General features: G+C 47.4%; 1 protein-coding gene across 3 annotated transcripts in view; it reads right to left on the reverse strand.

Annotated features, from left to right (window-relative positions):
- The window catches only part of LOC140471165 (calcitonin gene-related peptide type 1 receptor-like), a 264,420-nt gene that overhangs the window by 28,801 nt on the left and 210,035 nt on the right, over nt 1–25,584 (reverse strand). For all 3 annotated transcript variants that reach the window (XM_072567045.1, XM_072567046.1, XM_072567047.1), the window contains 2 exons: nt 19,681–19,793; nt 5,101–5,192 (listed from right to left, as the gene is read on the reverse strand). In XM_072567045.1, the coding sequence (XP_072423146.1) occupies nt 5,101–5,192; nt 19,681–19,793 (205 nt within the window). The remainder of the gene's footprint in view (nt 1–5,100; nt 5,193–19,680; nt 19,794–25,584) is intronic.

Consider the following 25,584-nt stretch of genomic DNA (forward strand, 5'->3'; position numbering starts at 1 on the left):
TAGTCATCCAGCATTCTCTATACCTACCAGCCTTCCCTTTCACCCTGACAGGAATATACTTTCTCTGGATTCTTGTTATCTCATTTCTGAAGGCTTCCCATTTTCCAGCCGTCCCTTTACCTGCGAACATCTGCCTCCAATCAGCTTTCAAAAGTTCTTGCCTAATACCGTCAAAATTGGCCTTTCTCCAATTTAGAACTTCAACTTTTAGATCTGGTCTATCCTTTTCCATCACTATTTTAAAACAAATAGAACTATGGTCGCTGGCCCCAAAGTGCACCGACACCTCAGTCACCTGCCCTGCCTTCCTTTTGGAGACAAAGTCCCACCTTCACATTGAGAATACCCTCCATCGTGTTGTGGGGCCTGTCACTGTGCTCAATGGGACAGACTTCATACAGATCGAGCAACTCAAGACTGGGCATCCAGGAGGCTCTGTGGGCCATCAACAGCAGGAGAACTGTACTCCAGCACAATCTGTAACCTCATGGCCTGGCATATCCCCCACTCAACCATTACCATCAAGTCATGGGGATCAACCCTGGTTCAATGGAGGGTGCAGGAGGGCGTGGCAGGAGCAGCACCAGGTATAGATTAGAGTGGTGCTGGAAAAGCACAGCCAGTCAGGCAGCATCCGAGGAGCAGGAAAAGCGACGTATCGGGCAAAAGCCCTTCAGCAGGACTGAAGGCAGGGAGCCTCCAAGATGGAGAGAGGTGAAGCTACCAAACAGGATTACTTGCACGCCAAACAGCAGAAGCAGCAAGTGATAGACAGGACTAAGACATCCCACAACCAACGGATCACAACCAACCAAGCTCTGCAGTCCTGCCACATCCAGTCGTGAATGGTGGTGGGGGAATTAAACAACTCACTGGAGGAGGAGCCCCCACAAATATCCCCATCCTCAAGGATGGAGGAGCCCAGCACATCAGGGCAAAAGGTCAGGCTGAAGCTTTCACAGCAATCTTCAGCCAGAAGTGCTGAGTGGATGATCCATCTCAGCCTCCTCCAGTGGTCCCCACCGTTACAGATCCCAGTCTTCAGCCAATCCCATTCACTCCATGTGATATCAAGCAATGGTTGGAGACACTGGATTCTGCAAAGGCCCTGACAACATTCCCCACTTGCCCCTGGATGGGTGCAGGCCCAACAACACTCAAGAAGCTTGGCACCATCTAGGGCAAAGCAGCCACTTGATTGACCCCACATCCACAAACATCCACTCCCTCCCCCACTGACGCTCAGTAACAGCAGTGTGCACTATCTACAAGAGGCACTGCAGATATTCACCAAAGATCCTCAGGCAGCACCATCCAAACCCATCACCACTTCCAACGAGAAGGACAAGGGCAGCAGATACATGGGAATACCACCCCCTGCAAGTTCCCCTTCAAGCCACTCACCATCATGACTCGGAAATATATCGCCATTCCTTCACTGTCGTTGGATCAAAATCCTGGAATTCCCTCCCTAAGGGCATTGTGGGTCAACCCACAGCTAGTGGACTGCAATGGTTCAAGATGGCAGCTCACCACCAGCTTCTCAAGGGGGCAACTAGGGACGGGGTAATAAATGCTGGGCCCAACCTGCGATACCCACATCCAATGAATGACAAGCAATCTTTTGTGTCAGGGAAAATTATGGGGAATACGAATAAACTTCATCACAGATGGTTAGAATGTGGGATTCGCTGCCAAAACCCATAGTTGTAGTGCATTTCATTCATGCTATCAAAAGAAACTAGAGAGATTTACTGGAAGGAGGAGTAGAAAAGGATTTGGGGAGTGACTGGGGAGAGTAGGATTAGACTGGGTGGGATATTAAAGACTGCGGGAAATGAGGGGGAAGAAGAGGAATTTGTCTGGGTAGGATATTAAATGGTATGGGTAAATAGTGAAAGAGTGTGATTAACCTGTGTGGGATACTAAAGGCTGTCAGAAGTGAAAACGAGACTGGGATCATGCATTTGGGGACACAAAAGGGAATGTGGAGGGCATTGAGAGCAGAATTAGATTGGGTAGCATGTTAAAGAGTGTGAGGAGAGAGGGGGGGGTGTGGAATTAGACTGGGTGGGATATTACAAAGTGTGGTGGTGATGGGAAATTTTAATTTTCCAAACATTGACTGGGATTTAGTTCATGTTAGAGGATTGGATGGAGCAGAATTTGTAAGGAGTATCCAGGAGGGTTTTCTAGAGCAGTATGTGAGCAGTCCAACTCGGGAAGGGTTGGGCCTGGACCTGGTGTTGGGGAATGAGCCCGGCCAGTTGGTTGAAGTTTCAGTGGGGGATTACTTTGGGAATAGTGATCACAATTCTGTAGGTTTTAGAACATACATGGACAAAGAGAAAAGTGGTCCTAGAGGAAGAGTGCTAAATTGGGGGAAGGCCAATTATAACAAAATTCAGTAGGAGCTGGGAAATGTAGATTGGGAGCAGCTGTTTGAAGGGAAATCCACATTTGTTATGTGGGAGGTTTTTAAAGAGAGGTTGATTAGAGTGCAGGACAGACATGTCCCTGTGAAAATGAGGGATAGAAATGGCAAAATTACGAAACTATGGATGTCAGGTGAAATTGTGAGCCGAGCTAAGAGGAAAAAAGGATGCGTACATATAGTCTCTAAGTGATTGAAGTCAGACAAAGCTTCGAAAGAATATCAGGAATGCAGGACCAATCTGAAACGAGGAATTAAGAGGGTTAAAAGGGGTCATGAGAGCAGGGTTAAGGAAAACCCCAAAGCCTCTCATTTGTATATAAGGAGCAAGAGGGTAACTAGGGATGGCCCACTCAAAGACAAAGGGGGAAAGATATGTGTGGAGTCAGAGAAAATGGATGAGATTCTTAATGAATATTTTGCATCGGTATTCACCGAGGAGAAGGTCATGGCAGATGTTGAGGTTAGGGATAGATCTTTATTTACTCTCAGTCAAGTTGGCATAAGAAAGGAGGAAATGTTGTGTATTCAAAAAGGCATTACGGGTTGCCAAGTCCCCAGGTCCGGATGGGATCTATCCCAGGTTACTTAGAGAAGTGAGAGCGGAAATAGCTGGGACTTTAACAGATAACTTTGCAACATCCTTGAACATGGGGGAGGTTCCAGAGAACTGGAGAATTCGTAATGTTGTCTCCATGTTTAAGAGGGGTAGCAGGAATAATCCAGGTAATTACAGACTGGTGAGCCTGACGTCAGTGATAGGGAAGCTCCTGGAGAAAATACTAAGGGATAGGATATGGAAGTAAATGGGCTTATCATTGATAGGCAACAAGATTTTGTGCAGGCAAGGTCATGTCTTACAAACCTAATAGAATTCTTTGAGGAGGTAACAAAGCTGATTGATGAGGGAAGGGCTGTAGATGTCATATACATGGATTTCAGTAAGGTGTTTGATAATGTTCCCCATGGTGGGCTGATGAAGAAGGTGAAGTTGCATATGGCTAGATGGATTGAGAACTGGTTGGGCAATAGGAGACAGACAATGGTAATGGAAGGGAGCTTCTCAAAATGGAGACCTGTGAGCAGTGGAGTCCCATAGGGATCCGTGCTGGGACCACTGTTGTTTGTGATGTACATAAATAATCTGGAGGAAGGTGTAGGTTGCTGCATTAACAAGTTTGCAGATGACACTAAGTTTGGTGGAGTAGCAGATAGTGAAGGGGACTGTCAGGGAATACAGCAGAATATAGACAGATTGGAGAGTTGGGCAGAGAAATGGCAGATGGAGTTCAATCCGAACAAATGCGAGGTGATGCATTTTGGAAGATCCAATTCCAGAGTGAACTAGACTGTAAATGGAAACGCCTTGAGGAAAATTGATGGACAGAGAGATCTGGGTGTTCAGGTCCACTGTACCCTGAACGTGGCAACGCAGGTCAGTAGAGTCATCAAGGAGGCATGCTTTCCTTCATCAGACGGGGTATTGAGTACAAGAGTTGGCAGGTCATGTTAGAGTTGTATGAGACTTTGGTTTGGCCACATTTGGAATACTGCATATAGTTCTGGTCACCACATTACCAAAAGGATGTGGATGATTCGGAGAGGGTGCAGAGGAGGTTCACTAGGATGAAGAGAGGTTGAGTAGATTAGGATTATTTTCATTCGGAAGAAGGAAGTTGAGGGGGGACCTGATTGAGGTCTACAAATCATGAGAGGTTTAGACAGGGTGGATAGCAAAAAGCTTTTTTTCCCAGAGTGGGGGGCTCGATCACTAGGGGTCATGAGTTCAAAGTGAGAGGGGAAAAGTTTAAGGGAGATATGCGTGGAAAGTTACGTGGAGGGTGGTGGGTGCCTGGAACATGTTGCTAGCAGAGGTGGTAGAGATGGGCACGACAGCGTTATTTAAGATGTATCTCGACATATCCATGAATGGGAAAGGAGCAGAGGGATACAGATCCTTAGAAACTAGGCGACAGGTTTAGATAGAGGATCTGGATCGGCGCAGGCTTGGAGGGCCGAAGGGCCTGTTCATGGGCTGGAATGTTCTTTGTTCTTTGCTTTTTTTGTGTGCGAGGGAGTGAGGAGGAGAGTGTGGGATAAATGGAAAATTATTGTAAGTATTTGCAATGAAATAGTCATGATGCAAGCATGATCAATGAAGATAAATGGCAGAGTTGAGACTCTTTGGAGAAACAGAGTGAAAGCTTTGTCCAAATCAAAAGCTGATCGAACATATTTCTCTCCTGTCATGCTCAACCAGTGCAGGTGGAAATAAACTATAGTGACCCTCTGGTCACCTTGCTGCTGGGAATCACAGCAGATTGGGTCTGGCCTCATCACCAATCCAAATGAACATGCTACCTCTCTCGGACAAGAATGCTCTGACCTGAGGTGCCAGACTGAGAGGTGCCTGCCAGATAGTCAGGGTGCAGATCCTGTCCTGCTTGTGTCAATTCTCAGCAGAAATTGCCATCACCCACAGCGTGGCACATTGACAATGGCATCATTTTCAAGTCACGGCATTGTGCTGCCTAAGATTGGTTTTGCCTGGCCACCTTATTCAAAGTAATATCGCAACAAACATGATATGCGATGACCTGGTCTTGCCCAGTCAGCGTGATTGACTCAGTATTTCCAGGAGAAAACTTGTCAAATTGTAAACTTACTTGAAGTAGCAGAAGATAGACAAGGCAAGGAGTAAGCAGATGATAGAAATCACATGACCTGTAATAGCCGAATAGTAGAGGTTCCATACTGTCTGCAAATACAGAAAGACAAAAGTTAGAAAGAACAATTTGTATTCCTGTATAGAAGACCAACAAAAGCACATGCTGCTAAACATCACAGTCCCCTGTTGTTTAATGTGAAACACTTCAGTCAGCAATGTTTACTCCTCTGCCCCAGACGAGATGGTGAAGACATGCTTCTCTGCTGCATCGTTATGGTGCCATCCAGAACATGTGACAGCCTTGGACTGTCTCGTTTGTAAGCAACCGTCCAACACAAACATCAAGGCAACACCCAGTCAACAGAAACCCGCTGCAGCACATTTGGCTGGCTGTGCCCTGGTGAACAGAATATGGATGGTGGTCTTCAGCAGCTCACTTCAACCCCTTCCAGTCCTGGCAATACTTGAAGGGGACAGTTAGACACTCTGTATCTAACCCCGTGGTGTCCCTGTCCTGGGAGTGTTGGATGGGGGGACAGTGTAGAGAGAGCTTTACTCTGTATCTATCCCCGTGCTGTCCCTGTCCTGGGAGTGTTTGATGGGGACAGTGTAGAGGGAGCTTTACTCTGTATCTATCCCCGTGCTGTCCCTGTCCTGGGAGTGTTTGATGGGGACAGTGTAGAGGGAGCTTTACTCTGTATCTATCCCCGTGCTGTCCCTGTCCTGGGAGTGTTTGATGGGGGACAGTGTAGAGAGAGCTTTACTCTGTATCTATCCCCGTGCTGTCCCTGTCCTGGGAGTGTTTGATGGGGACAGTGTAGAGGAAGCTTTACTCTGTATCTAACCCGGTGCTGTCCCTGTCCTGGGAGTGTTTGATGGGGGACAGTGTAGAGGCAGCTTTACTCTGTATCTAACCCCATGCTGTCCCTGTCCTGGGAGTGTTGGATGGGGGGACAGTGTAGAGAGAGCTTTACTCGGTATCTAACCCCGAGCTGTCCCTGTCCTGCGAGAGTTTGATGGGGGGACACTGTATAGGAAACTTTACTCTGTATCTAACCCTGTGCTGTCCCTGTCCTGGGAGTGTTTGATGGGGGGACAGTGTAGAGAGAGCTTTACTCTGTATCTAACCCCGTGCTGTCCCTGTCCTGGGAGTGTTTGATGGGGGGACAGTGTAGAGGGAGCTTTACTCTGTATCTAACCCCATGCTGTCCCTATCCTGGGAGTGTTTGATGGGGGGACAGTGTAGAGGGAGCTTTACTCTGTATCTATCCCCGTGCTGTCCCTGTCCTGGGAGTGTTTGATGGGGGGACAGTGTAGAGAGAGCTTTACTCTGTATCTAACCCCGTGCTGTCCCTGTCCTGGGAGTGTTTGATGGGGGGACAGTGTAGAGGAAGCTTTACTCTGTATCTAGCCCCGTGCTGTCCCTGTCCTGGGAGTGTTTGATGGGGGACAGTGTAGAGAGAGCTGTATCTAACCCCGTGCTTTCCCTGTCCTGGGGGTGTTTGATGGGGGGACAGTGTAGAGGGAGCTTTACTCTGTATCTCGCCCCGTGCTGTCCCTGTCCTGGGAGTGTTTGATGGGGGGACAGTGTAGAGCGAGCTTTACTCTGTATCTAACCCCGTGCTTTCCCTGTCCTGGGAGTGTTTGATGGGGGGACAGTGGAGAGGGAGCTTCACTCTGTATCTAACCCCGAGCTGTCCCTATCCTGGGGAGTGTTTGATGGGGGACAGTGTAGAGGGAGCTTTACTCTGTATCTAACCCCGTGCTGTCCCTGTCCTGGGAGTGTTTGATGGGGGGACAGTGTAGAGGGAGCTTTACTCTGTATCTAACCCTGTGCTGTCCCTGTCCTGGGAGTGTTTGATGGGGACAGTGTAGAGGGAGCTTTAATCTGTATCTAACCCCATGCTGCCCCTGTCCTGGGAGTGTTTGATGGGGTGACAATGTAGAGAGAGCTTTACTCTGTATCTAACCCTGTGCTGTCCCTGTCCTGGGAGTGTTTGATCGGGGGACAGTGTAGAGGGAGCTTTGCTCTGTATCTAACCCTGTGCTGTCCCTGTCCTGGGAGTATTTGATGGGGATGGTGTAGAGAGAGCTTTACTCTGTATCTAACCCTGTGCTGTCCCTGTCCTGGGAGTGTTTGATGGGGTGACAATGTAGAGAGAGCTTTACTCTGTATCTAACCCCGAGCTGTCCCTGTCCTGGGGGTGTTTGATCGGGGACAGTGTAGAGGGAGCTTTGCTCTGTATCTAACCCTGTGCTGTCCCTGTCCTGGGACTGTTTGATGGGGACAGTGTAGAGGGAGCTTTACTCTGTATCTAACCCCATGCTGTCCCTATCCTGGGAGTGTTTGATGGGGGGACAGTGTAGAGGGAGCTTTACTCTGTATCTATCCCCGTGCTGTCCCTGTCCTGGGAGTGTTTGATGGGGGGACAGTGTAGAGAGAGCTTTACTCTGTATCTAACCCCGTGCTGTCCCTGTCCTGGGAGTGTTTGATGGGGGGACAGTGTAGAGAGAGCTTTACTCTGTATCTAACCCCGTGCTGTCCCTGTCCTGGGAGTGTTTGATGGGGGGACAGTGTAGAGGAAGCTTTACTCTGTATCTAGCCCCGTGCTGTCCCTGTCCTGGGAGTGTTTGATGGGGGACAGTGTAGAGAGAGCTGTATCTAACCCCGTGCTTTCCCTGTCCTGGGGGTGTTTGATGGGGGGACAGTGTAGAGGGAGCTTTACTCTGTATCTCGCCCCGTGCTGTCCCTGTCCTGGGAGTGTTTGATGGGGGGACAGTGGAGAGGGAGCTTCACTCTGTATCTAACCCCGAGCTGTCCCTATCCTGGGGAGTGTTTGATGGGGGACAGTGTAGAGGGAGCTTTACTCTGTATCTAACCCCGTGCTGTCCCTGCTCTGGGAGTGTGTGATGGGGGGACAGTGTAGAGGGAGCTTTACTCTGTATCTAACCCTGTGCTGTCCCTGTCCTGGGAGTGTTTGATGGGGACAGTGTAGAGGGAGCTTTAATCTGTATCTAACCCCATGCTGCCCCTGTCCTGGGAGTATTTGATGGGGTGACAATGTAGAGAGAGCTTTACTCTGTATCTAACCCTGTGCTGTCCCTGTCCTGGGAGTGTTTGATCGGGGGACAGTGTAGAGGGAGCTTTACTCTGTATCTAACCCTGTGCTGTCCCTGTCCTGGGAGTATTTGATGGGGATGGTGTAGAGAGAGCTTTACTCTGTATCTAACCCTGTGCTGTCCCTGTCCTGGGAGTGTTTGATGGGGTGACAATGTAGAGAGAGCTTTACTCTGTATCTAACCCTGTGCTGTCCCTGTCCTGGGAGTGTTTGATCGGGGACAGTGTAGAGGGAGCTTTGCTCTGTATCTAACCCTGTGCTGTCCCTGTCCTGGGAGTGTTTGATGGGGACAGTGTAGAGGGAGCTTTACTCTGTATCTAACCCCGAGCTGTCCCTGTCCTGGGAGTGTGTGATGGGGGGACAGTGTAGAGAGAGCTTTACTCTGTATCTAACCCTGTGCTGTCCCTGTCCTGGGAGTGTTTGATCGGGGGACAGTGTAGAGGGAGCTTTGCTCTGTATCTAACCCTGTGCTGTCCCTGTCCTGGGAGTATTTGATGGGGATGGTGTAGAGAGAGCTTTACTCTGTATCTAACCCTGTGCTGTCCCTGTCCTGGGAGTGTTTGATGGGGGACAGTGTAGAGTGAGCTTTACTCTGTATCTAACCCTGTGCTGTCCCTGTCCTGGGAGTGTTTGATGGGGGGACAGTGTAGAGGGAGCTTTACTCTGTATCTAACCCTGTGCTATCCCTGTCCTGGGAGTGTTTGAAGGGGGGACAGTGTAGAGAAAGCTTTACTCTGTATCTAACCCCGTGCTGTCCCTGTCCTGGGAGTGTTTGATGGGGACAGTGTAGAGAGAGCTTTACTCTGTATCTAACCCTGTGCTGTCCCTGTCCTGGGAGTGTTTGATGGAGGGACAGTGTAGAGTGAGCTTTACTCTGTATCTAACCCCGAGCTGTCCCTGTCCTGGGAGTGTGTGATGGGGGGACAGTGTAGAGTGAGCTTTACTCTGTATCTAACCCCGTGCTGTCCCTGTCCTGGGAGTGTTTGATGGGGACAGTGTAAAGGGAGCTTTACTCTGTATCTAACCCCGTGCTGTCCCTGTCCTGGGAGTGTTTGATGGGGGACAGTTTAGAGGGAGCTTTACTCTGTATCTAACCCTGTGCTGTCCCTGTCCTGGGAGTGTTTGATGGGGGACAGTTTAGAGGGAGCTTTACTCTGTATCTAACCCGGTGCTGTCCCTGTCCTGGGAGTGTTGGATGGGGGGACAGTGTAGAGGGAGCTTTACTCTGTATCTAACCCCGGGCTGTCCTTGTCCTGGGAGTGTTTGATGGGGGACAGTTAAAAGGGAGCTTTACTCTGTATCTCACCCCGTGCTGTCCCTGTCCTGGGAGTGTTTGATGGGGACAGTGTAAAGGGAGCTTTACTCTGTATCTAACCCTGTGCTGTCCCTGTCCTGGGAGTATTTGATGGGGGACAGTTTAGAGGGAGCTTTACTCTGTATCTAACCCTGTGCTGTCCCTGTCCTGGGAGTGTTTGATGGGGGACAGTTTAGAGGGAGCTTTACTCTGTATCTAACCCGGTGCTGTCCCTGTCCTGGGAGTGTTGGATGGGGGGACAGTGTAGAGGGAGCTTTACTCTGTATCTAACCCCGTGCTGTCCCTGTCCTGGGAGTGTTTGATGGGGGACAGTTAAAAGGGAGCTTTACTCTGTATCTAACCCGGTGCTGTCCCTGTCCTGGGAGTGTTTGATGGGGGACCGTTTAGAAGGAGCTTTACTCTGTATCTAATCCCATACCGTCCCTATCCTGGGAGTCAGAGAGTTATAGAGATCTACAGTACAGCGAAAGGCCCTTTGGCCCATTGCTTCCATTCCAGTCAAAAACAGCCACCTAACTATTCCAATCCAGTGCTCCAGCACTTGGCCCACAGCCTCGTATGCCTCGGCATCACAAGTACACATCTAAATACTTCTTGAATGATTTAAGGGTTTTTACCAGTTTATCGGCAATAGATTTCAGATTCCCATCACCCTCTGAAAAACCTTTTCCTCATATCTCCTCCTGTCCCTTACCTTAAACCTCCACCCATCCCCCATCAAGGGGACAGTTTCTTCCTGTCCATCCTATCTATGCCCCTCAAATATACTACATCTCAATCAAAACTTCCTCTCAATCTCCGCTGCTCTAATGAAATAAACATCAGTCTGACCAAATTCTCTTCAAAACTGAAACCCATAGTAGATGCAACATTTGGAACACAGAACATTACAGTGTGGGCAGCACAGTACAGGCTCTTTGGCACTCGATGCTGCGCCAACCTGTGGAACCAATCTGAAGCCCATCTCTCCTGCACGATTCCATATGCCCATCCAATGACCATTTAAATGCCCTTAAAGTTGGCGAGTCTACTGCTGTTGCAGGCAGTGCATTCCACTCTGCTACTACTCTCACAGTAAAGAACCTACCTCTGATATCTGCCCTATATCTATCACCCCTCAATTTAAAGCTATGTCCCCACATGTTAGTCATCACCATCCGCTCTCCCTATCCACTCTATCTAACCCTCTGATTATCTTATTTGTCTCAATTAAGTCACCTCTCAACCTTCTTCTCTCCAACAAGAACAGCCGCAAGTCCCTCAGCCTTTCCTCATAAGACCTGCCCTCCATACAAGGCAACATCCTAGTAAATCTCCTCTGCACCCTTTCCAAAGCTTCCACATCCTTCCTATAATGCGGTGACCAGGACTGTACACAATACTCCAAGTGCGGCCGCACCAGAGTTTTGTACAGCTGCAGCATGACCTCGTGGCTCCAAAACTCAATCCCTCTACCAATAAAAGCGAACACACTGTATGCCTTCTTAACAACCCTATCAACCTGGGTGGCAACTTTCAGGGATCTATGTACATGGACAGCAAGATCTCTCTGTTCTTCTACACTGCCAAGAATCTTACCATGAGCCCAGTACTCTGCATTCCTGTTGCTCCTTCCAAAGTGAATCATCGTGACCTTTCTGCATTAACCTCAATTTGCTACCTCTCAGTTCAGCTCTGCAGCTTATCTATGTCCATCTGTAAAATACAACATCCTACATTATCCACAACTTCACCGACCTTAGTCTCATCTGCAAATTTACTAACCCATCCTTTTACGTCCTCATCCAGATCATTTATAAAAATGACCAACAGCAGTGGACCTTGCGGTACACCACTGATAACTGTACTCCAGGATAAACATTTCCCATCAACCACCAGACTCTGTCTTCTTTCAGCTAGCCAATTACTGATCCAAACCACTAAATCCCCCTCAATCCCAGGCCTCCTTATTTTGTGCAATAGCCTACTGTGGTGAACCTTGTCAAACCCCTTACTGAAATCCATATACACCACATCTACTGTTTTTCCCTCATCCACCTGTTTGGTCACCTTCTCAAAGAACTCCATAAGGTTGGTGAGGCACGACCTAGCATTCATAAAACCATGTTGATATCCCTCATCAACTTATTCCCCTTCCAGATGATTATAAACCCTATCGCTTATAATTTAAAAGAATTTGGATATGCCCATGATTAGGAAAGGTTTAGAGGGAAATGAGCCAAATGCAGGCAAATGGGACTAGTTTACTTTGGGAAGCCAGTCAGCATGGACGAGTTGGATCAAAGAGCTTTATGACTCCAAGGCTCTGTGATTCTAGCCCATGCAATCCCCTTTGCATCCTCTCCAGTGCTATCACATCCCTCCTATAATGTGGTTTCCAGAATTGCACCCAATACTCTAGCTGTCACCTAACATTTTATGCAGTTTTAGCATCATCTCCCTGCTCTTAAACTCCAAGGCAAGTATACAATGTACCTTCTCAACCACTTTAAGTGCAGGTCATGTCTGATTAACATGTTTGAATTTTTTGAAGGTGTGGACAGGTGTATAGATAATGCATTTGACATAGCCTACATGTCTTTCAACAAAGCGTTTGATAAGGTTCTGCATAGGAGACAGATTGCAAAGGGAAGAGCTGATGGGATCCAAGGAAATTTGTCAAATTGGATCCACATTCGCCTGAGTGGCTGAAAGATGGTTGAGACGTGTTTTTGTGCCTGGAAGCTTGTGTCTAGTGGGGTCCCACTGTGTTAAGGCCCTTACTGTTTATGCATTATGTAGACTTGAATATCGGAAGATTGTTAAGTAAGCTTGCGGACAATACAAATATTGGTGGGGTGGTCAATAGTGAGGTGAATACCCTGAAATTACAGGAGGATATGGATGGGCTGGTCAGAATGACTGATCAGTCGCAAGTGGAATTCAATCTAGATAAACATGAGGTGATGCACCTGGGCAAGTCAAACAAGGCAAGGGAATACATGGTGAAAGGTAAGACCCTGGGAAACACTGAGGATCAGAGGGACCTTGGTGTACAAAGAACAAAGAAAATTCCAGCACAGGAATCCAAGCCATCCAAGCCTGTGCTGAACCAGATCCTCTATCTAAAAGTGTCTCCCATCTAAGTACATTTCCAAGTATCTCTATCCCTCTGCTCCCTGCCCATTCATATACCTGTTCAGATACATCTTAAATGACGCTATCGTGCCTGCCTCTACCATTGCTGCTGACAACGTGTTCCAGGCTCTGCGTCTTGAACTTTCCACGTATATCTCTCTTACCCCTCTCACCTTGAACTCGTGACCCCGAGTAATTGAGTCCCCCACTCTGGGAAAAAGCTTCTTGCTATCCACCCTGTCCATACCTCTCGTGATTTTATAGATTTTAATCAGGTCCCCCCCTCAACCTTTGCCTTTCGAATGAAAATAGTCCTAATCTCCTCAACCTCTCCTCATAGCTGGCACCCTCCATAACAGGGAACACCCGAGAGAGCCTCCTCTGCACCCTCTCCAAAGCATCCACATCCCTTTGGTAATGTAGCAAACCAGAACTGTACGCAGTATTCCAAATGTGGCCGAACCAAAGTCCTATACAACTGTAACATGACCTGCCAACCCTTGTACTCAATACCCTGTCCGATGAAGGAAAGCATGCCATATGCCTTCTTGACCACTCTATTGACCTGCATTGCCACCTTCAGGGAACAATGGACCTGAACACCCAGCTCTCTCGAAACGTCAATATTTCCCTGGACTTTTCCATTTAGATTAGATTAGATTAGATTAGATTACATTACATTACAGTGTGGAAACAGGCCCTTCGGCCCAACAAGTCCACACCGCACCCACCGAAGCGCAACCCACCCATACCCCTACATCTACCCCTTCACCTAACACTACGGGCAATTTAGCGTGGCCAATCCACCTGACCTGCACATCTTTGGACTGTGGGAGGAAACCGGAGCACCCGGAGGAAACCCACACAGACACGGGGAGAACGTGCAAACTCCACACAGAGAGTCGCCTGAGGCGGGAATTGAACCCGGATCTCTGGCGCTGTGAGGCAGCAGTGCTAACCACTGTGCCACCGTGCCACCCACTGGCATTTACTGTAGAGTTCACTCTCAAATTGAATCTTCCAAACTGCATCACCTCACATTTGCCTGGATTGAACTCCATCTGCCATTTCTATGGCCAACTCTACCAATCTATTGATATTCTACTGCACTCTCTGACAGTCCCCTTCACTATCTGCTACTCCACCAATCTTGGTATCATCTGCAAACTTGCTAATCAGACCACCTATACCTTCCTGCAGATCATTTATGTACATCACAAACAAGAGTGGTCCCAGCACAGATCCCTGTGGAACACCACTGGTCACAGTTCTGTATTTTGAGAAACTCCCTTCCATTACGATCTGTCTCCTGTTGCCCAGCCAGAACTCTGCGCATCTAGCCAGTACTCCCTGGACCCCATTTACGTTCTCCATCAACCTTATCAAAAGCCTTACTGAAGTCCATGTCTCTAACATCTACATCCCTTCCCTCATCAATCAACTTTAACACCTCTTCAAAGAATTCTATTAAGTTTGTAAGACATGACCTTCCCTGCACAAAACCATGTTGTCTATCACTGATAAGCCCTTTTTTTAAAAAATTAGAATCCCTACAGCGTGGAAACAGGCCCTTTGGCCCAATATGACCACACCAACCCTCTGAAGTGTAACCCACCCAGACCCATTCCTCTACCCTATATTTACCCCTGACTAATGCACCTAGCCTACACGTACCTGAACACTATGGGCAATTTAACATGGCCACATCACCTAACCTGCATATCCCCCACAGACACAGGGAGAATGTGCAAACTCCACACAGACAGTCAGCCGAGGCTGGAATCGAACCTGGGTCCATAGTGCTGTGAGGCAGCAGTGCTAACCACTGTGCCGCTCATTTTCTTCCAAATGGGAAGAGCTTCTATCCCTCAGTATCTTCTCCAGCAGTTTCCCAACCACTGACATCAGGTTCACCGGTCTATAATTATCTGGATTATCCTTGCTACCCTTTTTAAATAAGAAGACAACATCACCAATTCTCCAGTCCTCTGGGACCTCACCCGTGTTCAAGGATGCTGCAAAGAGATCTGTTAAGACCCCAACTATTTTATCTCACTTCCCTCAGTAACCTGGGATAGATCCCATCTGGACCTGGGAACTTGTACATCTTAATGCCTTTTAGAATAACCAACGCTTCCTCCCTCCTTATGCCGACTTGACCGAGAGTAATCAAACATTTATCCCTAACTTCAACATCCATCAAGTCCCTCTCCTCTGTGAATACCGATGCAAAGTACACATTCAGAATCTCATCTATTTTCTCTGACTCCATGCGTAACTTTCCTACTTTGTCCTCGAGTAGGGCCAACACTTTCTCTAGTTACCCTCTTGCTCCTTATATACAAATTGTATATTTCTAAGGGACAGAAAGAACCTGCATTTAGAGTCACAGAGTTATGGAGATGTACAACACACAGAAACAGACAGACTCTTCAGTCTAACTCGTCCATGCTGACCAAATATCCTAACTTAATCCTAACCTAATCTAGTCCCATTTGCCAGAGGCCCATATCCATCTAAACCCTTCCTGGAGAGATTTGATAGATTAGATTCCCTACAGTGTGGAAACAGGACCTTCGGCCCAACAAGTCCACACCGACCCTCCGAAGAGCAACCCACCCAGACCCCTACATTTACCACTTCACCTAACACTACAGGAAACTGAGCATGGCCAATTCACCTAACCTACACATTTTTGGACTGTGGGAGGAAACCGGAGCACCCGGAGGAAACCCACGCAGACACGAGGAGAATGTGCAAACTCCACACAGACAGTTGCCTGAGGCGGGAATTGTACCCGGGTCTCTGGCGCTGTGAGGCAGCAGTGCTAACCACTGTGCCACCGTGCCGTGCAGTGCCACTTGCTCTCCTAATTTCTTTCTAAAGTTCCCTCTTGCATGTTTTATTCTCCTCGAGAGCTTCTGCTGCTTTGAGGCCTCAGTATGTGCCTCATATTCTCCCTTATTCCCTTAATCAGGTGCTACATCTCCACGATATCCAGAGTACACAGGATTTGAATGTCCCTCCCTTTCACTTTGTGTTTGATGGGGGACAGTGTAGAGGAAGCTTTCCTCTGTATCTAACTCCATGGTGTCCCTGTCCTGGGGCTGTTTGATGGGGGAGAGTGTAGAGGAAGCTTTACTCTTTATCCAACCTCATGCTGTCCCTGTCCTTGGAGTGGTTAATGCAGGATAATGTAGAGGAGCTTTACTCTGTATCTAACTCCGCGCCCTCCCTGTCTTGGGAGTGTTTGATGGGGGACAGTGTAGAGGGAGCTTTACTCTGTATCTAACCCCGTGCTGTCCCTGTCCTGGGAGTGTTTGATGGGGGGACAGTGTAGAGAGAGCTTTACTCTGTATCTAACTCCGCGCCCTCCCTGTCTTGGGAGTGTTTGATGGGGGACAGTGTAGAGGGAGCTTTACTCTGTATCTAACCCGGTGCTGTCCCTATCCTGGGAGTGTTTGATGGGGGACAGAGTAGAGGGAGCTTTACTCTGTATCTAACCCCGTGCTGTCCCTGTCCTGGGAGTGTTTGATGGGGGGACAGTGTAGAGGGAGCTTTACTCTGTATCTAACCCCGTGCTGTCCCTGTCCTGGGAGTGTTTGATGGGGGGAGACAGTGTAGAGGGAGCTTTACTCTGTATCTAACCCCATGCTGTCCCTGTCCTGGGAGTGTTTGATGGGGACAGTGTTAAGAGAACTTTGCTCTGGGCTTAAGAGAGTTGAGGAAGTTTTAGTTTCAGTTTACTTTCAGATTAGAAGAGTAGAGAGAACTTTTCTTTCAGATTAAAGAGAAGGGACAGCTTTACTCGGTATTTAACTTCCTGTTGTCCCTGTCTTAGGGTTGCTTCATGGGGACAATGATGAGGGAGCTTTACTTCCTGTTACCTTTACTTTAAAAGAGTAGAGAGAGCTTGACTCTGCATTTAGCCCCATGCTGTCATTGTCCTGGATCTGTTTGATGGACACAGTATTGAAGGACATTTACCTTCTGTTGAAAAGAGTAGAGACAACTTTACTCTGTATCTAACCCGATGATGTCCCTGTCCTGGGAATGTCTGATCAAGCTGTTTTGAGGGAACTTTACTTTCTGTCTACTTATAGATAAAAGAATAGAGGGAGCGTTACCCTGTATCCAACGTCATGCTGTACGGGTCCTGGGAATGTTTGATGGGGACAGTTAAGAGGGAGCTTTACTTTCAATTTAAAAGTGTAGAGAGAAATTTACTCTGTATCTAATCTCATGCTGTACCTGTCCTGGAATTCTTTGATAGGGACAGTGTAGAGGAGATTTACTCGGTCTCTAAATCCACTCTCCCAGATTTTGATATCCTTCTTAATCTTACAAAAATCAAACATGATTCTCCAGCCCTAATGGGTACTTTGTAAAGTCTTGGCACTACCCCCTAGCATTGGAACTTGATATCTCTGCTGATAAATCCAAGGCTGTGATACGGATTGTTAGCTGAAGACTCAATACTGACATTTTCGAAAAACCCACCAACTTCCACAGCTACCTGGACTACACCTCCTCCCACCCAGCCTGCTGTAAAAATGCTATCCCTTATTCCCAACACCTCCACCTCCGTCGCATCTGCTCCCAGGAGGACCAGTTCCACCACAGAACATGCCAGATGGCCTCCTTCTTTGAAGACTGCAATTTCCCCTGCCGCGTGGTTGATGATGCCCTCCAGTGCATCTCCTCCACTTCCTGCACCTCCCCCCTTGAACACCACTGCTCCAACCGTAAGGACAGAATCCCCTGGTCCTCACCTTCCGCCCCACCAACCTCCGTATACATCACATCATCCTCTGCCATTTCCGCCACCTAAAAACGGACCCCACCACCAGAGATATCTTTCCCTCCCCACCCCTACCCGCTTTCCATAAAGACCGTTCCCTCCGTGACTACCTTGTCAGATCCATGCCCCCCTCCCCCCCCCCCCCCCCCCCCCCCCTCCAGCATCCCATTTCAACTGTGCCTTCTATTTGATATTGCCTCTCCATTTCTTCCTGCAAAATGCTATAATTCACACAGATCTGCATTAAATTTAATCCGGAACTTCTCAGGCCATTCCAGCAATCTGTCCATTGTCCCTCGATCTTTCACTGTCCTCCCTCAGTCTCTTAACAATGTGAAGTTTTGTATCGTTTGCAAACGTTGTGGTGATGCCTGAGCCCATATCAATCTGGGAGGGGTGATAACACCTCAGTGATAACCTTGCACCATTATCGCTACACTGAAGGGCCAGGTTTTTCTGTCTCACCTTTCATTTCATATGGTTGGTTCCTAAGGACATGGGGGAAAAACAAGGACTCCAGATGCTGGAGATCAGAGTCAAAACATGTGGTGTTGGAAAAGGACAACCGGTCAGGCAGCATCCGAGGAGCAGGAGAGTTCAACAAGTCTGGGCAGAGAAATGGCAGATGGAGGTTAATCTGGATAAATGTGACGTGATGCATTGTGGAAGGTCTAATGCAGGGCCCTTAGTAGCACCAACATACAGAGGGGTTGAGGCTTAAAGCATCACACTTCCCTGGCAGTGACAACACAAGTGGATAAGGTGGTCAGGAAGGCATGCTTGCCTTCATCAGTAGGCACAAATTATAAGAATTAGCAAGGAATGTTGCAGCTGCATGGAACTTTAATCGGGCTACATTTGGAGTATTGTGTGCAGTTCTGGTTGCCACATTCCCAGAAGGATGTGGAGGCTTTGAAGAGGGTACAGAAATGGTTTATTAAGATGTTGCCTGTTTGGACAGTATTATCTATGAGGAGAGATTGGTTTCTTTTCACTTGAATGCCAAAGGATGAGGGCCAACCTGGTAGAAGCATATAAAATGATGAAAGACATAGGTAGAATGGGTAGTTGGAGTCTTTTTTCCTAGAGTAGAAATGTCACTTAGTAGGGGATATAGGATTAAGGTAAAAGTGGGTTAGTTTAAAGAAGATGTGAGAGGCACGTTTTTTACAAAGGTTGGTAAGTATTTGGAATGCGCTGCCAGACGAGGCAGTAGAGGTGGATACAACAGCAATGTTTTAAAGAGTTTTTGAGAGATACATGAGGTAGGAAACAGAGGACCATGTGGAGACAAAAGGTTTGTTTGTTTGGAAAGACACAATGTGTTAGCACAGTCCTGGTGGGCCAAAAGGCCCATTCCTGTACTAGACTGTTCTTTGTTCTTTATTGGACAATCAAGCCCACTTGATTGACACCATATCCCCAAATGACTCCTCCCTCCATCACTGACACACAGTAGCAGTAGTATGTACCATCAAAAGATGCACGGCAGAAATTAACTGAAGATCCTTAGCACCTTCCAAACCCACAACCACTTCCATTTAGAAGGACAAGGGCAGCAGCTACATGGGAACGCCACCGCCCACACGTTCCCCTCCGAACCCACTCACCATCCTGACTTGGAAATGTATCATTGCTCCTTCACAGTTGCTGGGTCAAAATCCTGGAATTCCTTCCTCAAAGGCATAGATAGTGATGGGGTTGTAACAGGATGGAGATAGGAACAGGGAGGAGGAAGCAGGGGCACCAAGGATGAGGAAGGGGAAGAGTGGGAAGAGGGAGGGGAATGGTTTACAGGCTGGGGAGGGGGGGTTGGGAAGCAAGGGGGGTGGAGGTGGATATGCAGAGGGATGGGAAGTGGATGGCAATGAAGAGGCAGATGTCCAGCCATTCGAGACTCTTCAATGTACTCAAGGTTGGTCTGGATTTCCTCTGCATGTGTTGGGTCCCTGCATTTCATTGGTTCAAATCCCTGTCCTCAACAGTGCAGTTACTAACATGTCCTAGAGCTCGGGAGATGCCAGATCAATGACTAGCGATCTCACCACCTCCTCCTGAAGTGATTGGCACCATTCAAGTGCGGCCTGCTCAAAATGCCTATCCTTCTTTGATTGGTGCTGCCTTTCCATGTGACAAATTGCAGGCAAATGCCACCAGAGCAGACATCATGCACCATGTGCCATTCACGAGAATAAAAGAACTGTGTGATTCAGCAGAATCCCTCACCTTGACCTGGCCCATGGTTTGGGCTGTGCACTGGGTGTAGTTGGTCCATATTCGATTGCTCGAAGGGTGTCGATACCACTTCCCATTTTCAGTACAGATCTTGGTGGCCTTTTCTAAAAAGAGAATTGCAGACATGTCAAAGATGCCTCGCTATTCTTGAAGTAGATGCATCGAACAGGAAGGGAAATATGCAGGTCAACAATATTGCAGAGTTAGACCATAGGCTGTCTTTGTGATGTGTCTCAAGGTTTGGGTTTGAGATTCAATCAGATGAATTGAGTTGAACGCAAGACAATATCCAGGTCAGGGCATGGACTGGTGGCAAGTGCGTTCAGTGTGGGTGCAGCTGACACTGTGGCTTCAATCTTCCCTGAATGATTTTGTCACTGGGATATCAGATAACAACACAGAAGATGCTGGAAATACTCAGTGGATCAATCGACATCTGTGGAGAGAGATAAACAGAGCGAACATTTCAGATTCCACAGAACCTGTCATCAGAACCGGGCCAAGTTAGAAATCTGGTCGATTGTCAGTGAGGGAGAAGGAGAGGTAGGTTGGGGGAAAGAGACGTCTCTGATCGGATGGAGAGCAGGAGAGATTAAATAATGAAAGGCTTCATGACACAAGGTCCAAGGGAATGTGAAGTGGCAAGAAGCGATGGATATGTCTCAAGGAGGTGTGAATGGCAGAAAGTTGGTTGGCTTTCGTCTGAAAGGAAATGAATAGAAAACAAGAAAGTGAACCCAAAACCCGCAAAAAACAAGGAAGCAGAATGGAGGTAGACGTTACCATCAGCTTCACTGGGACACTGTCAGAGGCAGAGGTCATTGAGATTCGAATGGGATGAAAGAGAAGTAAATGACAGTCGAGAGAGTGGTGCTGGAAAAGCACAGATGGTCAGGCAGCATCCAAGAAGCAGGCGAATTGACGTTTCGGGCAAAAACACTTCAATCCTGACCTGAAACGTTGATTCTCCTGCTCCTTGGATGCTGCCTGACCTGCTGCACTTTTCCAGCACCCCAACTCTCGATTCTCATCTCCAGCATCTGCAGTCCTCACTTTCTCCTCGAAGAAAATGACAGGTGACTGGGAATTCAGAGGTCAGACTTGCAAATTGAATGGAGGTGTTGCACAGAGCAGTCACCCAGTCTGTGTTTTATCTCCCCAGTGTGGAGGTGCACTGTGAACTGTAAACTCAGTAGATCAGATTGGAAGAAGTACAAGTAGATTGCTGTTTCACGTCCCATCGAGTTTTTGAGGCCAAGGACAATGGAGAGAGTGGAGATAAAAGATCAGGTGATGCATCTCCTGCACTTGGCCAGGAAGGTGCTGTTGGGATGGAAGGAAGTTCAAAGTTTGTGAGAAGATTTGTAGCTCGGGTGCTCGTTGTTGTGGTTCTGTTCGCCGAGCTGGGAATTTGTGTTGCAGACGTTTCGTCCCCTGTCTAGGTGACATCCTCAGTGCTTGGGAGCTTCCTGTGAAGCGCTTCTGTGATCTTTCCTCCGGCATTTATAGTGGTTTGTCTCTGCCGCTTCCGGTTGTCAGTTCCAGCTGTCCGTTGCAGTGGTCGGTATATTGGGCCCAGGTCGATGTGCTTATTGATTGAATCTGTGGATGAGTGCCATGCCTCTAGGAATTCCCTGGCTGTTCTCTGTTTGGCTTGTCCTATAATAGTAGTGTTGTCCCAGTCGAATTCATGTTGCTGGTCATCTGCGTGTGTGGCTACTAAGGATAGCTGGTCGTGTCGTTTCGTGGCTAGTTGGTGTTTGTGTGTACGGATCATTAGCTGTCTTCCTGTTTGTCCTATGTAGTGTTTTGTGCAGTCCTTGCATAGGATTTTGTACACTACATTGGTTTTGCTCATGCTGGGTATCGGGTCCTTCATTCTGGTGAGTTGTTGTCTGAGAGTGGCTATTGGTTTGTGTGCTGTTATGAGTCCTAGTGGTCGCAGTAGTCTGGCTGTCAGTTCGGAGATGCTCTTGATGTATGGTAACGTGGCTAGTCCTTTGGGTTGTGGCATGTCCTCGTTCCGTTGTCTTTCCCTTAGGCATCTGTTGATGAAATTGCGGGGGTATCCGTTTTTGGCGAATACATTGTAGAGGTGTTCCTCTTCCTCTTTTTGCAGTTCTGGTGTACTGCAGTGTGTTGTGGCCCTTTTGAATAGTGTCTTGATGCAACTTCGTTTGTGCGTGTTGGGGTGGTTGCTTTCGTAGTTCAGGACTTGGTCTGTGTGTGTGTCTTTCCTGTAAACCTTTGCGGTGAATTCTCCGTTCGGTGTTCTCTGTACCATCGCGTCTAGGAATGGGCTCACCCATCTCTGGACTCATAGCAGAAGCAGTAATGCAAAGATTAGTACAAACAGTCTCACAGCAAATTCAACCCAAACTCTGGGTCAGATATGTGGATGACACCTTTGTAATCATTAAAAACACAGAAATAGGGAACACACACCGGATCATCAACGCCACACTCACAGGAATCCGATTCACTAGAGAGGAAGAAAAGGACAACCAACTCCCATTCCTAGACGTGTTGGTACAGAGAACACCGAACGGAGAATTCACCACAAAGGTTTACAGGAAAGCCACACACACAGACCAAGTCCTAAACTATGAAAGCAACCACCCCAACACACACAAACGAAGTTGCATCAAGACACTATTCAAAAGGGCCACAACACACTGCAGTACACCAGAACTGCAAAAAGAGGAAGAAGAACACCTCTACAATGTATTCACCAAAAACGGATACCCCCGCAATTTCATCAACAGATGCCTAAGGGAAAGACAAAGGAACGAGGACATGCCACAACCCAAAGGACTAGCCACACTACCATACATCAGGAGCATTTCCGAACTGACAGCCAGACTACTGCGACCATTAGGACTCATAACAGCACACAAACCAACAGCCACTCTCAGACAACTCACCAGAATGAAGGACCCGATACCCAGCATGGGCAAAACCAATGTGGTGTACAAAATTCCATGCAAGGACTGCACAAAACACTACATAGGACAAACAGCAAGACAGCTAACGATCCGTATCCATGAACACCAACTAGCCACGAAACGACATGACCAGCTATCCTTAGTAGCCACATACGCAGATGACAAGCAACATGAATTCGACTGGGACAACACTACTATTATAGGACAAGCCAAACAGAGAACAGCCAGGGAATTCCTAGAGGCATGGCACTCATCCACAGATTCAATTAATAAGCACATCGACCTGGACCCAATATACCGGCCACTGCAGCGGACAGCTGGAACTGACAATCGGAAGCAGCAGTTTCAAACCACTACAAAAGCCGGAGGAAAGATCACAGAAGCGCTTCACAGGAGGCTCCCAAGCACTGAGGATGTCACCTAGACAGGGGACGAAACGTCTGCAACACAAATTCCCAGCTCGGCGAACAGAGCCACAACATGGAAGGAAGTGTCCGGGATGATGAAGAATGGAGCAAGGGGTCATGAAGGGAACAGGCCCTTTAGGATTCTGAAAAAGGAAGGGCAGGTGAGGATATGGGAGGCAGAGGGACCACCTTGGAGATGGCAGAAATGGCAGAGAATCATCTGTGGCATTTCGAGGTTGCTGGGTTAAAAGTGAGGATGAGAGAAGGAAAGGGAAAGGTGAGACCAGGAGTGTAACCTATTGATCAGGCAGAGTAGAGGGGCCCCTGTCAATCACAGTGGTTGAGAATCCTCTGCTGAGGGGAAAGGATGACATATCAGAAGCACTTGTGTGGAAGGTGGCATCATTAGAATGGAGTCAATGCAAACAGAGGAACAAGAAGAATAGAATGGATTCCTTACAGGAAGCAGAGTGTGGGGAAGTATCATTGAAATTGCCATGAGCTTGTAGTGCTCATTCATTTGGTGGTATAATGGCAACGTCACTGAACTAATAATTCAGCATTCCGGGGACATGGGTTCAAATCCCAACATGGTAGGTCGTGAAATTTGAATTCAATGAACATTTGGAAAGTAAAAAGGCTCATCTAATGGTAACCGTGTTGACTGTGGACTTTCAGTTGGCAACTGATAAAATAACTCATAAAGTGACTGTTAGCTTAAGTTCATGGAACCAAAGGCAAATTATTGACCGGATAGGAAACTGGCTGAGCAGAAGGAGACCGAGAGTAGTGACAATGGACAAATCCTCCGACTGGCAGGACATGACTCATGGTGATCCATAGCAAACTGCATTGGGGCCTCAGCTGTGCGCTGAATTGATGAGATAGACAGTCCCATATCTAAATGTGTCAAGAACATTAAAAATGGGCAGCATTGTAAACAGCGTAGTTGGAAAAACAAAACTGGAAATGGATTGGAATGTTGGAAAATGTGCACTCATCCATTTTAGACCTACAAAGGATCTCCCTAAATGGGGAAAAGCTAGAAACGTGGAGGAACAAAAAAGACTTGGGGATCCAGATACTTAGATCATTTAAATGTCATGACCAAGTACAAAAAAAACATTGAAAAGGTGAATGGAATCCTGGTCTTTATACCTAGTGGATTAGAATACAAGCTTTAGTTACACTTAACCCCGGCTAGATCACGAAACAAAGAAAAAGAAAGAATTGCAGATTCTGGAAGTCAGAAACAAAAGCAGAAATTCCTGGAGAAACTCAGCAGGTCTGGTGGCATCTGTGCAGAGAAATCAGAGTTAACGTTTTGGGTCCAGTAACCTGTCTTCAGAATTGAGTCTGCCAGACCTTCTGGGTTTTTCCAGCAATTTCTGTCTTTGTCCCTGGTTTGATGCCACCTGTAAAACTGTGAGCAGTTCTGGGCTCCAAACCTTAGCAAAGAGACACTGGCTTTGGAAGGGAGTGCACTACAGATTCACCAGAGTGATAACTGGACTCCAACTGGGTGAAGAGATGGGGAGAGATTAAGCAAATTTTAGCTGTCATCCCCGGAGTTTAGAAGGTCAAGGGATGATTTGATCAAAGATTTCAAGATACGAAGAAGAGATAGGGGAGATGGAAACACTTTCCACTTATTGTGGGTGGGGGCAGGTGTTCAGGACTGAAGGCCATAATCAGAAATTAGAGACAGACCAGTCAGGAGTGAAATTGCATTCAATCCTGGTCTCCGGAAAGACGTTGCTAAACTTGGAATAGTTCAGAAAAGGATGTTGCCAAGGTTGGAGGGTTTGAGTCACAGGGAGAGGCTGAAGAGGCTGAGGCTGTTTCCCCTGGAATGCTGGAGATTGAGGAGTGACTTTATACAGGTTTATAAAATCGTGAATAGCCAAGGTCTTTTTCTCAGGGTAAGGGAGTCCAAAACTAGAGGACAGAGGTTTAAGGTGAGAGGAGAAAGATTAAAAAGGGGTAACCTTATCATGCACAGGGTGGAGAGTATATGGAATGAGCTGCCAGAGGAAGTGCTGGAGGCTGGTACAATTACACATTTAAAAGATGGGTATATGAATAGGAAGGGTTTAGAGGGATATAGGCTAAATGCTGGCAGATGGGACTATATTAGTTTGGGATATTTGGTCAGCATGGACAAGTGGGACTGAAGGATCTGTTTCTGTGCTGTACAATTCTATGATTCTATACAGGACAGGAGGAGATTGTGATTCTCATGCTCTCATGGTGATTGTGCGAAATCAATGATTAAACTTCAAAGTGACAATGATGGGTACTTGTTACAGCTGTTAAGTTAAAAGTGGACAATGGCAGACCTATGGAGTTAGGTCACTGATCAGCCCTGATCTCACTGAATGGTGGGATAATTCAGGGAGCTAATGGACCCTTCTGGTCCTACATTCCAATGATCACTTCAGAATCCTTTGGGTGTTTTGGGATCTCTATTGTCCAACCAGCATGCACGACAAAGCTGAAATCAGAACGTTGATACGTGTCTTTAATTTTTGATTATGCCCCTC

Source organism: Chiloscyllium punctatum, chromosome X, assembly GCF_047496795.1.
Source record: "Chiloscyllium punctatum isolate Juve2018m chromosome X, sChiPun1.3, whole genome shotgun sequence".
NCBI lineage: Eukaryota > Metazoa > Chordata > Chondrichthyes > Orectolobiformes > Hemiscylliidae > Chiloscyllium > Chiloscyllium punctatum.